This window comes from Eschrichtius robustus, chromosome 2 (assembly GCF_028021215.1).
Source record: "Eschrichtius robustus isolate mEscRob2 chromosome 2, mEscRob2.pri, whole genome shotgun sequence".
In the NCBI taxonomy this organism is placed as follows: Eukaryota; Metazoa; Chordata; class Mammalia; order Artiodactyla; family Eschrichtiidae; genus Eschrichtius; species Eschrichtius robustus.
The window spans coordinates 175,719,605-175,732,342 of record NC_090825.1 but is presented as its reverse complement, the minus strand read 5'-3'; the positions used below and the strand labels follow the sequence as shown (position 1 = coordinate 175,732,342).

At 53.3% G+C, this 12,738-nt stretch overlaps 1 protein-coding gene across 4 annotated transcripts in view; it reads left to right on the top strand.

Annotated features, from left to right (window-relative positions):
- The window catches only part of UHRF1 (ubiquitin like with PHD and ring finger domains 1), a 32,912-nt gene that overhangs the window by 8,962 nt on the left and 11,212 nt on the right, over positions 1–12,738 (top strand). For all 4 annotated transcript variants that reach the window (XM_068537214.1, XM_068537215.1, XM_068537216.1 and 1 more), the window contains exons 3-11: positions 1,434–1,709; positions 2,344–2,504; positions 4,615–4,830; positions 9,390–9,490; positions 9,583–9,769; positions 10,363–10,486; positions 10,580–10,687; positions 10,969–11,073; positions 11,924–12,030. In XM_068537214.1, the coding sequence (XP_068393315.1) occupies positions 1,434–1,709; positions 2,344–2,504; positions 4,615–4,830; positions 9,390–9,490; positions 9,583–9,769; positions 10,363–10,486; positions 10,580–10,687; positions 10,969–11,073; positions 11,924–12,030 (1,385 nt within the window). The remainder of the gene's footprint in view (positions 1–1,433; positions 1,710–2,343; positions 2,505–4,614; positions 4,831–9,389; positions 9,491–9,582; positions 9,770–10,362; positions 10,487–10,579; positions 10,688–10,968; positions 11,074–11,923; positions 12,031–12,738) is intronic.

The window sequence follows — 12,738 nt, the reverse complement described above, 5'->3', positions numbered from 1 at the left end:
CTCACTCCCTGGCCCCCTCTGACATCTGGGCAGTGCTGGGCACGTTGGAGGCTCTTGCTGGGCTCTGGGTGAACAGGTAGCGTGGGCCCGGATGTCTAGGGTGGGCTTTGGAGGGACCCTGGTGGCCCCTGCAGCTGCAGGCAAGTGTTGGTATGTTCAGATGTGCCTTTCTCTGGAAGAGGGGTCAATCAGCCATCTGAGTCTCAGGTTTGCAATGAATAAGAGTGCCCTGGAACTTGCCTTCCCTGTGACCCCAGGTGCTGTTTGCATATTAATGGCAATCAGCCCTTTGAACCACCAGCTTTGGGTTAAAAAGTGGGAAGGAGGGAAAGTCCATCTTTTGTGTGTTCTTCTTCCTTCCTTTAGGGCACCGGTTCTGAACCAGGTTGTTCTGCTTGGGGACACTGAGTGATGTCTGCGGCCATCAGTTGGTTGTCACGACCGGGGTGGGGGGTGTGGGGGTGGGGTGTGGGGGTGGGGGGGTGCTCCCAGCATCTAGGGGGTGGGGCAGGGAAGCTGCTCAACCCTCACCCCCTGCGGTGTCCGTGATGGCCCCCCTCAACAGAGAGTGATCACCGGAGGTCAGCAGAGCCTGCCTTAGGGTCTTCTGGAGGCTGAGGGTCCTCTTTGGGTGTTGGTGGAGTGCCCTGGGGCAGTTTCTAATAAAAGCCCCAGTGCAAAGCCTTTTGTGCCCTAGGGGTGCCCTAGAGATGCAGCTCAGAAGACAAACTCCTTCACACACCTGATGAGTCACGCCTGATGCAGATTATAGAGCCCTGCCGGCTCCCGGATCCCCATCAGCCAGTGACTAGTGTGGGTGGAATTCATTAGCACAAAGGAGTTAATAGAGAGGCGGCCTGAGTGGATGAGGTTTGAGCTAGAGCCTTATAAGGCACCTGAGGGATGTCACGGGGCACCCACCCTTTGGTTCATGCAGGCCAGCTTCCCCCTCCTCGCCCTCCCCGGCACCGTGGACATCAGGGCAGGTCATTCTCTGTGGGGGCTGTCCTGGGGATCCTTAGCGCCCCCAACCCCGTCATGACAACCAAAAACGTCCCTAAGGCATCGCCCAACGTCCCCTGGGGGCAGGATCACCCTCGATTGAGAGCCAGGGGTACAGGTGACGCGTGTTTACTGTAACAGAAGTTCCAAAGCACATAAAGTATTAACACCTCCCCTGATACCCGATGCGTAGCCACGGCACAGCGGGGTTAGGCCGTGTGCTCCCGGGGAACGTTCCCCAAGTGGCAGCAGCCGTCCTCACTTGAGAGGGCCTGGGGACCCTGAGGAAGGGGTCACTGGGCACCCCGGGGCATGGGCAGGCTTCACTGGCCGGTGGTCTATTCCAGGGCGGGGCCTCCGCGAGGGCTGGTGCGGTCCTTCGCCCATGGCGAGCTCTCCGTGTCTGCTGACCTAGTCCCGTGTCCCTGCAGATGGAGGACGGCCACACACTGTTTGACTATGACGTCCGCCTGAACGACACCATCCAGCTGCTGGTCCGGCAGAGCCTCGTGCTGCCCGCCCCCAGCGGCGGTGGCACCGGCGGTGGCAGCAAGGAGAGGGACTCGGAGCTCTCCGACACGGACTCCGGCTGCTGCCTGGCCCAGAGCGAGTCTGACAAGTCCTCCAACAGTGGCGAGGCCGCCGCCGAGCCGGAAGGGAAGGCCGACGAGGATGAGTGGGATGAGACGGAGCTGGGCCTCTACAAGGTGGGGCTCCCGCGGAGGCCGGGGTCGGTATGCTCCGCCCGGTTGGCGCCTGTACCCCGGGAGCGCCCCCCAGCCCTCCATCCCCGAGGATGGGCACCCCCGTCCTGTCGTGACCATCTCCCCAAGGTTCCTTGGCGGAAACGTAGGTACTCAGGGATTCCTTCCTAACCCCTAAAGTAGAATCCCGTGTCCGGGCCTGTGGGTGTCTTCCCTGTGGTCCTTGCAACGGCTGTCAAAGTCCTGATCCGCTGCCATCCTCCCCCTAAGATCATGACATTTCACGGAAGGATCTGGATTCCCAGCTTCTATGGAAAAATGGGCAGTTCTGGCCTCCCTGGGCCACGCGGCAGGGGTGGTTCTGCCCTCAGGGACACTGGGCGGTGCCTGGGGACATCTGTGGTTGTCATGACTGGGGGTCGCCTGGCATCGAGTGGGTGGGGTCAGGCATGCTGCTCCGACCCCCCCCCCCCCCCCCAGGGCCCGGGACCGCCTCCCTCTGGAGAACGACCCAGGCCCCGTGTCCTCAGTGCCACAGCGAGAAGCATCCGGGCCCAGGAACCAAAGCAGGCTCTTGGCGGTTTTGCTCGTCAGGCATCCCTTCCCTGGGCCGAGTGAGAGCTCTCTGCCCCCGCAGGCTGGCGAGTACGTGGACGCGAGGGACACGAACATGGGCGCGTGGTTTGAGGCCAAGGTCATCAGGGTGACGAGGAAGGTGCCGGCCCAGGACGAGCCCTGTAGCTCCACCTCCAGCCCGAAGCCGGAGGACGACATCGTCTATCACGTGAAATACGACGAGTGAGTATCCGCGGGGCAGGTGGGCCTGGGGCGGCGGCTCCATGGACGTGGGACCTGGAGTTTGGAACTGCCTTGGGGATGATGATCAGGATTCGAGACCCCACCCTCGTGCTCCCAAACCACACGGAGGCCCCCCCCACCCTGAGGACCAGCGTCGTGGGGACCTCGTCGGAGAACCCTGCCCAGTCGTCCCCTCAGGGTTGCAGTCTCCCTGTTTCCTGTGCCATCTTCTTCATACCACATAGCACTGTGTGAAACCGTCTTAGGTGTCCTCTCTCTCCCTCACCGAATACACAGTACTTATGGAGCACTCACTGTGTGCCAGGCCCTGCGATAGGCATGGGGGATTCCTGTCTGTGAACACAGAGGGTGTCTGAGTGGGCTCTGGCAGCTGTAACAGCATACCACAGGCTGGGCGGCTTCAACCTCAGACGTTTATTTTCTCACAGTTCTGGAGGCTGAGAGTCCCAAGATCAGTGTGCTGTCAGGGTTAGTTCCCGGTGAGGGCTGTCTTCCTGGCTTGTAGACGGCTGTCTTCTCACTGCATCCTCACATGGCCTTTTCTCTGTGTGCACGGAAAGAGAGAGAGAGAGAGAGCTCTGGTGTCTTTTCCTCCTCTGATAAGGACACCAATCCCCTTAGATTAGGGCTCTGCCTTTTTGACCTCATTTAACTTTGATGACCCCCCCTAAAGGCCCTATCTCCAAATACATTCACATTGGGTGTTAGGGCTTCAGTGTATGAATTTGGGAGATACAGTTCAGTACCTAACAGAGGGCAAGCGTGCCTGCCTACAGGGAGCTCACATTCTGTGGTTCTCTGCTGGGTCCCTACTGCCTACATCGGTTTCTGGCACATCCTAAGCTTAGCTCTAAGAATTATGGGAGTAATTGGACGAGTGAATCGCAGTTTTTGCAACATTCCCATCCTCTTGGTCAGGGGCTGCAAACTCTAGTTCTCAGGCCAAATCTGGCCCACGGCCTGTTTTTGTAAATAAAGCTTTATCGAAACACACCAATACCCATTCGTTTACACCTTGTCTGTGACTGCTCTCATGGTAATAGCAGCCAAGTTGAGTGTTCACAACAGACACCTTCCAGATGACAAAGCTGAAAATATTGACTGTCTGGTCCTTCACAGGAAAAGCTGGGCAGCCCTTGTACTTGGTGGTTTATTAGCAAAAATAATGAGTACCAGGCTATAGAGCTAGTCTCAATAGATTTGGGGTTGTCCCCCTCACGGCTGAGGCTTAACTTTGTTGCTAATAGAATATGCTACTTTTAGCTCAATTATTTTATGCCTTTTTTGAGGCTGCTGGAATATTCCTGCATATCCAGAATAATGACTTCCTATCATTTTCTAATCTCTACTATGTTGTATTTACATAAACGAAATAATGTATATCCCTCTACAAAAATCACTTTCAACACATGTATGTGGAAGAAGTTAAGTTCTTCCCTCCCCGCATTTCCTGCTGTCTTAGTTTCCTATGGCTGCCCTAACAAAGTACCACTAGCATTGCTCCGACAGTTTATTCTCTCACAGTCCTGGAGGCCAGAAGTCCAAAACTAAGGTGGCGACAGGGCTGTGAACCTTCTGGAACCTGAAGGGGAGAATCCTTCCTGCCTCTTCCAGCTTCTGGTGGGACCGGCAGTCCTTGGCTTGTGGCCACATCCCTCCAGCCTCTGCCTCCTCTTCCTGTGTCGTTCTCCTCTGTCTGCGTCTCATCCTCTCTTCTTGTAAGGACATCAGTCACTAGGTTTAGGGCTGCTCTATTATGACGTCATCTGAACTCCTTATATCTGCAACGACCCTATTTCCAAATTAGGTCCCACTCCAAGGTGCCAGGGGTTGGAGTCATAGCATAGGTTTTTAGAGTATGTAGTTCAACCCACAACACCTTCTGTAATTGGAACGTGTCGCTATAGCTGTGTGTTTTTGACACCAGCAAGTGAGATCATGGGGAGGGGGCTTTCCAGGCTGCTGTGATGAGCAGAACCCAAACCCGTACACCAGGCGGCCCCCTCCGCCTGGCTTCTCTCTCTCGTCAAGGGAGTGAGGTCCCCTGGCACCTGGGGTCTGAGCGTGGGGCTTTCCCCCCCTCCCCCAGCTACCCGGAGAACGGAGTGGTCCAGATGAACTCACGGAACGTCCGGGCTCGCGCCCGACACATCATCAAATGGCAGGACCTGGAGGTGGGCCAGATGGTCATGGTCAACTACAACCCTGACAACCCCAAGGATCGCGGCTTCTGGTACGACGCGGAGATCCTGCGGAAACGTGAGACCCGGACGGTGCGGGAGCTGCACGCCAACGTCAGGATCGGGTGAGTCAGTGCCTGCCGGCCTCTGCCTGGCCTCCACCCGGCCTCCCCCTGGTCTCTGCCTCCTCTCTGGGTCTCCACGCCCCACCTGCTTACCCCGCCTAGGGAACTGTCTCTGGGCCCCAGGCAGAGATTTCAAGCGTCCTTGCTCTCTTTTGTTTGTCATTTTGAATTTGGCAAACAGGTGAAAAGTCTAAAAGGGGCAAAATCCAGAAAGTACCGAAGGCCACACAGTTAACATTCTCCCTTCTATTCTGTCCCCTGGTCACCTGGTTCTCCCCTTTCTGGAGACATGATGGTTCCCGGCACCTTCCAGGGCCACTCTGTGCACAAACAGGCGTGAACGTACACCGAACTACACACACCCACATGGAGGTGCCCTTCACATCAGGGATCAGCGGGCTGCTGGCCGCAGGCCAGAGCCGGCCCTGCCCCTGATTGGCAAATAAAGTTTTATTGGCACCAGGCCACGCCCATCTGTTCACTGATTCACTGTGGCTGCTCAGTGTTAGGAGGACACCAAGAGGACAGCTGGGTAACTGTGAAACAAACCGTGTGGCCCACAAAGCCAAAAATATTTACCATCTGGCCCTTTGCAGAAAACATTTGCCGAGCCCTGTTCTTCCTTGCCTCTGTGTGTGTAGAAAACTTACCATCTTACCCATTTTTAAGTGCACAGCTTGGTGGCATTAAGTACATATGTATTGTTGGACAACCATCCCCACCATCCATCTCCAGAACTTTCTCATCTTCCCGAACCGAAACTCTGTCCCCAGGAAACACTGACTCCCCATCCCCCTTCCCCAGCCCCTGCCCCCCACCATCTACTTCCCGTCTCTATGGATGTGATGACTCTAGGCACCTCCTATGAGTGGGACCACACAGGATTTGTCCTTTTGTGTCTGGCTTTTTTCACCGAGTATAATGTTCTCAAGGTTCATCCATGTTTCATGATGAACGTCTTTTTTGGTGGCTGAGTAATACTCCATTGTATGTATTGTATATAGACATGATCATCGGGGCAACAATGTCCTGAGCATAGGCACAGCAAGTGCAAAGGCCCTGGGGCAGGACCATTCCTGGTGCGTTTGTGACCTTGCAAGGAGGCCAGTGGGCTGGAGTGGAGGGAGAGAAGGAGGAAGGAAGCATTCAGGGCATGGCCGGGAGTGGTGCGGAGCTGGTGTGTATTCTCTGTTGCTGGCAGCCATCAGAGCTGAAAGCACGGGAGCCACAGGCTTCCACAGGCTTCGACCTGTGATTAGGAATCATCACTTGGGCAGCCGAGCTGGGAATGGACTGCAGGGGGCAGCATAGCCGCAGGGAGACCAGGGAGGAGGCCGATGGGGGCGTTGAGGGGCAAGGGCCCAGGGCTCGGCCCCGGTACAGTGATGTGATTGTTAAAAAGTAACCTGCTTCTTGTTTTGTTTCTTTTTTATGTTTTCTTGTTTTCCATTTCTTTGATTTCTGCTCTCATTTTATTATTTTTTTTAATATTTTTATTTATGTAGTTAGTTAGTTATGGCTGTGGCATGCGGGATCTTAGCTTCCGGACCGGGGATCGAACCCATGCCCCCTGCAGTGCAAGTGTGGAGTCCTAACCACTGGACTGGACCGGACTGCCAGGGAATTCCCTGGTCTCATCTTTGTAATTTTCTCCCTTCTCCTTTCTTTGGGTTGATTTTGCTTTTCTTTTTCTAGTGTTTTTTTTTTTTTTTTGAGGTAGTAACTTAGATTATTGTAGGTCTAATATAAGCATTTATTTATTTATTTTTAAACATTTATTTGTTTATTTTGGCTGCGCCGGGTCTTAGTTGTGGCATGCGAGAACTTTCAGTTGTGGCGTGCGGACTTCTTAGTTGTGGCGTGTGGACTCTTAGTTGTGGCATGCATGCAGGATCCAGTTCCCTGACCAGGGATCGAACCCGTTACCCCTGCAGTGGAAGCCGGAGTCTTAACTACCGGACCACCAGGGAAGTCCCACTTGGCATACATTATTGACCCTTGAACAACTCGGGAGTTATAGATGCTGACCCCCGTGCAGTTAATAAGAATCTGAGCATTAACTTACAGTCTGCCTTCCATCTCTGCGGTTCCATTGTATCTGTGGTTCCGCATCTGAAGATTCAACCGACTGGGGATTGTGTGGTACTGCCATATTTACTATTGAAAAAAATCCGCCTATAACTGGATTCGTGCAGTTCAAATTCACGTTGGTCAGGGGTCAACTGTATTTAGACCATTTACATTTAAGGTAATTATTAGTATGTTAGGGCTTGAGCCTGCCATTTTGTTATTTGTTTTCTATTTGTTTTCTCTGTTTCTTTTTCCTGTTGCTCTTTTTCTGTCCTTCCTGTGGGTTATGTAAGTATTTTTTAGGATTCTATCTTGATTTATTATTTATTATTTATTTAGCATATTATCAGTACATTTTAATTAATTATTTTTTTGGGGGCTGTGCTGGGTCTTCGTTTCTGTGCGAGGGCTTTTCTCCAGTTGCGGCAAGCGGGGGCCACTCTTCATCACAGTGCGTGGGCCTCTCACTGTCACGGCCTCTCCTGTTCCAGAGCACAGGCTCCAGACGTTCAGGCTCAATAGTTGTGGCTCACGGGCCTAGTTGCTCCGCGGCATGTGGGATTTTCCCAGACCAGGGCTCGAATCCGTGTCCCCTGCATTGGCAGGCAGATTCTCAACCACTGCGCCACCAGGGAAGCCCTCTATCTTGATTTACTGATGGTCTTTTGGAGCGTATTGCTTTATACGGTTTTTTTAGTGGTTTCTCTGGATTTTATCATAGAAACGTGTGACATACTGGTATCTCTTTTCCCACTTTGAGGGAAGTGTGGAAATCTTTCTTCCATTTACATTCCTTTATAGTCACTGTCTTGAACATCAGATGGTGTTATGGTTTTTATTTCAATCATCATATATGATTTAGAAAACCCGTAAGGAGCATAATTTATTGTATGGACCCATATTTCTGCTCTATTCTTTCTTCCTTCTTTTTCCTCCAAGATGCTTTCCTTTTTAATTTCCTATCTATTTGAAGAACTTCCTTCATTATTCTATAAAGGTGTGTTGGCTAGCAATGAATTCTTTTAATTTTCCTTCATCTGAGATTATGACCACCACCATTATATTGAAGTAACTCCCAAGCATTGACTCATTGTATCTGTTAATGTTTTCAAGTATATTTCTTCAAAATGATTCTTTTAAAGAGACATACTTTTAATGCTATTATTACAACATAAAAATTAACTAATTTCTTAACATATAGCCAGTCATTGTTCAGTCTTCCAATTAGCTCACTCTTTTTTTAAATTATTTGTTTAAGATCTAAGTAACGTCCAAAGATTTCAGTTAGGTTGGCAGATCTCTCTCTCTTTTTTTAAAGAATTTATTTATTTTATTTATTTTATTTTTGGCTGCATTGGGTCTTCACTGCTGCGCACGGGCTTTTCTCTGGTTGCAGCGAGCGCGGGCTTCTCACCGTGGTGGCCTCTCTTGTTGCGGAGCATGGGCTCTAGGCACGCGGGCCTCAGTAGTTGTGGCTCGCGGGCTCCAGAGTGCAGGCTCAGTAGTTGTGGCTCGCGGGCTCTAGAACGCAGGCTCAGTAGTTGTGGTGCATGGGCTTAGTTGCTCCGCGGCATGTGGGATCCTCCCGGACCAGGGCTCAAACCCGTGTCCCCTGCATTGGCAGGCGGACTAATTTATTTGTTGGGGAAGCCTGGTTGTTTGTCCCACAGACTCTGCACAGTCTGGATTTCCCACCGGCATCCTCACGGTGTCATTTCCTCTGTTCCTCTGTCCCTGTGTTTCCTGTGAACTGGTGGGTAGATCTGGACCTTCCCATCTAGTTTCACAGCCACGAGCCACACGTGCTGCCTAGCCCTTGAAATGTGGCCAGGACACATTAAGATGCGTCGTGAGTGTAAAATGCACAATGGACTTCAAAGATTTAGCGCTGAAAAAGAATGCAAACTAGCTTGTTAATAATTCCTTAACGTTCATTACATGTTGAAATGATATTTTGTATACATTGGGTTACATAAAACATCCTCAAATTGATTCCATCTGCTTTTACTTTTTGAATGTGGTTCTCAGGCAGTGTGAAATTATACACCTGACTCGCATTTGCTTTCCCTAGATGGTTGCCGATGATGTAGGTGATGGGATGATCTGATGGAGGTGGTGAGATGATCCCTGGGGTCGTTTTAACTTAGAGGAGTTTTTGTATTTTGATCAGACCTTTATTGCTTTTGCCTGTTGGGCCTTGTTAAATGGGCCTTGTCTACACGCAGGTTAGAAATGATTCTCTCAAATGCATCACGTGATGAAACTCTGGTTTGTCTGTTGTTTTCACCTTGTTCCTGATTTGGTAGGACTTGAATTTGCAAGGGGAGTAGCTAATCGAGTTCACGGTGCCCTGCGAAAGCCTGTTCTCTGATGCAATTAGAGGCGGAGCTGTTCACAGGCTCTGAGAGCTGTGTTGACGTGGCGAAGTCTTCTCGGGCGCTTCGGCGGGGCCGGCCCCGTGGGATGTCCTAACGGCCCGTCTCTCGCAGGGATGATTCTCTCAACGACTGTCGGATCATCTTCGTGGACGAGGTTTTCAAGATTGAGCGCCCTGGCGAGGGGAACCCCATGGTGGAAAACCCGACAAGAAGTGAGTTCCGATCCCGCCCCTCTGCGGTGGGCGGGCAGGGCGCCCGGTGTGGCGGGGTCGTGCCCGAGCTGACCCCATCCTCCCGCGTCCAGGGAAGAGCGGGCCCTCCTGCAAGCACTGCAAGGACGACGAGCGGAAGCCGTGCCGCATGTGCGCCTGCCACCTGTGCGGGGGCAAGCAGGACCCCGACAAGCAGCTGCTGTGCGACGAGTGCGACATGGCCTTCCACACGTACTGCCTGTGCCCGCCGCTCAGCAGCGTCCCCGCTGAGGAGGAGTGGTGAGTGCCCGGGGGCTGCCGGTGACCCTGCGATGGCGGTGGGGGGGGGGGGGGTGGCGGGCGCGAGGCCTGGGCCCCGGCTCACTGCAGGGAGGAGGCAGGGCGGGCAGGAGCGTAGCGGGTGGCCCCGGCGCTGGAGGGGACGGTTGTGATGCTGGGCTGTGGTCTGAGGACTCCGACCTGCTAACGGCAGTGGCTGTCGTTTGCACCGTCCCCTCCCCGTGGAGACGGGGAAACCGAGCCCACGGCAGGGAGCAGGTGCCGTCGAGCTGCCCTGTGTGTTTGCCACGTGCCGGCTGGACTTGGCCTCGACGTGGGAGGCACTGCCATTCCCTGCGGGAGGGGGTCAGGGTCCACCGTCCACCACGGGCGCCACTCGCCACACGTGGCTACTTCAGATGTGGCCCGTGCGACTGAGGAACTTGATTTCTTATGTCACGCTCATGGATTCAAGTTCACCCCCGCTGCCGCCACCACCACCCCCCCCGCCCACCCCCTCCCTCCGTCCTGGTCTTGGACACACAGGACGGCAGGAGGCTGGAAGGAGGCGGCCGTGCAGCCACGGGCAGAGGGTGACGTCCCTGTGGTCGCAGGTACTGCCCCGAGTGCCGGATCGACTCCAGCGAGGTGGTGCAGGCAGGCGAGAAGCTGAAGGAGAGTAAGAAGAAGGCGAAGATGGCGTCGGCCACGTCGTCCTCGCAGCGGGACTGGGGCAAGGTGAGGGGCCCCCGCGCCCCGTGCGCCCCTGCCGCCCCGCACCACCCCCTGCGGCCGTTCACGCTGCTCTCCCCTCTGTTTTGGAATGGACAGGGCATGGCGTGCGTGGGCCGCACCAAGGAGTGCACCATCGTGCCGTCCAACCACTTCGGCCCCATCCCGGGCATCCCCGTGGGCACCATGTGGAGGTTCAGAGTCCAGGTACCTGCAGACGTCGGGCCCCGGGGCTCGGCCGACGGGCGCTGGCCTTCCAGGAGCCCCTCCTCTGGGGAGGGCTATCCCAAGGGCAGGAGGCTGGGGATTCACGCCAGGTCCTTCCCTGGTGTGGCTCGGACTCGGTCTCTCGGGGGCAGAGGTTCTCATAACAGGAGTGATGCTTTCAGTGGAAGAGTCAGGCGCTGGCTCCAAAGGCGGGAGCGAGGAGGGCCGTCGCGCAGCGGCCGGTCCAGGAGGTGCCACTTATTTCTCGGTGGTGTTCACAGGTCAGCGAGTCTGGGGTCCATCGACCTCATGTGGCAGGCATCCACGGCCGGAGCAACGATGGGGCGTACTCCCTGGTCCTGGCTGGAGGGTATGAGGATGACGTGGTGAGTGTGGGGAGCTGGTTTTGTTTTTATGTAATTGTGGCAAATACTCAACGTAAAACTTAACCATCTTAATTATCTTTAAGAGCACAGCTCAGTGACATTAAGCACATTCACATTGTTGTGCAACCATCCCCACGGTCCATCTCCAGAACTTTCTCGTCTTCCCAAACTGAGACTCTGTCCCCAGGGAACGCTGACTCTCCATCCCCTGCCCCAGCCCCTGTCCTTACCATCTACTTCCTGTCTCTGTGGATCTGATTTCTCTAGGGACCTCCTGTGAGTGGAATCAGACAGTATTCGTCCTTTTGTGTCTGGCTTCTCTCACTGAGCATCATGTCCTCAAGGTCCATCCACGGTGTAGCATGTGTCAGAATCTCATTCTTCCTTTTTAAGGCTTAACAATATTCCAGTGTGTGGACGGACCACATTTTTGTTTATCCAGTCATGCATCAGTGGATGCCTGGGTTTTTTTTCACATTTTAGCTACTGTGAGTAATGCTATGAACCTGGATCTGCAAAAATCTCTTCAAGTCCCTGTTTTCAGTTCTTCTGGGTATAAAGAAGTGCGATTGCCGGATCATATGGTGATTGTGTTTTTAATTTGTTGAGGAACCTCCAAACCGTTTTCCACAGCAGCTGCACCATTTTCCATCCCCACCAGCTGTGCACAGGCTTCCAGTTTCTCCACATTGTCACCGACACTTGTTATTATCTGTTTCTTTGGTAGTTGATCCTGACATCCTGGTTCTTTGACAGTTGACATCCTGACGGGTGTGTGTGGGCTTGTTTTGAGTGGGTCTCTCCTCTCCTCTGCGTGCAGGGTTCAGCCTGCCCCCCGTATCTGTTTCAGGACCACGGGAACTCGTTCACGTACACAGGTAGCGGTGGACGAGACCTTTCCGGTAACAAGCGGACTGCAGAACAGTCTTGTGATCAGAAACTCACCAACACCAACAGGTTTGCAGAATCGAGTGTTCCTGTTTCTTCACCAGCACATGTCTGTCTGCCTTGTCCTCTGGTGGCTTCACAGGGGAGGGGATGGGTCCCGTTTGGGGCTTTGATGTGCAGGAAGTTAGATTCCCATTAAGAGTGTGATGGAACGTAAGGACCACGAATGTCCATCTCCTCCCTACTCTGCCCACCTGTGAGTCATTCAGATGCACTGAAGCAAACTTTTCCCCCAAAAGGCCAGATAATAAACGTATTTGGCTTTGTGGGCCGCACGGTCTCTGTGGCAACCACTCAACTCTGCCGTCGTAGCACGTGAGCAGCCACAGAGCACGTGTAAAAGAGTGTGGACGGCTGTGTTCCAGTAGAACTTTATCTGCAACACCACGAGGTGGGCAGGAGTTCGCTGAGCCTCGATTACAGGATGGGGTAAAGCATAAACAGCATCACAGAGCCCAAAGGAAAAGACAGAGATTTGATGACCTAAGTATTATAAATTACACCAATAAAACCCATATGTACAATGAAAAGGCAGGTGACTCCTGGGGGAAAAGTCTGCCACAAACGTGACAGCTGATGATGGTTATGCCCTTATATGTAAAGAGCTGTGTTGCAAATCAATAAGAAAAACTAACAGAAAAAAGTAAAGGACATGCAAATCATTCTGCCAAGTAACACAGATCTACAGTGGCCATGAAAATTTGTTCACCTTTAGTG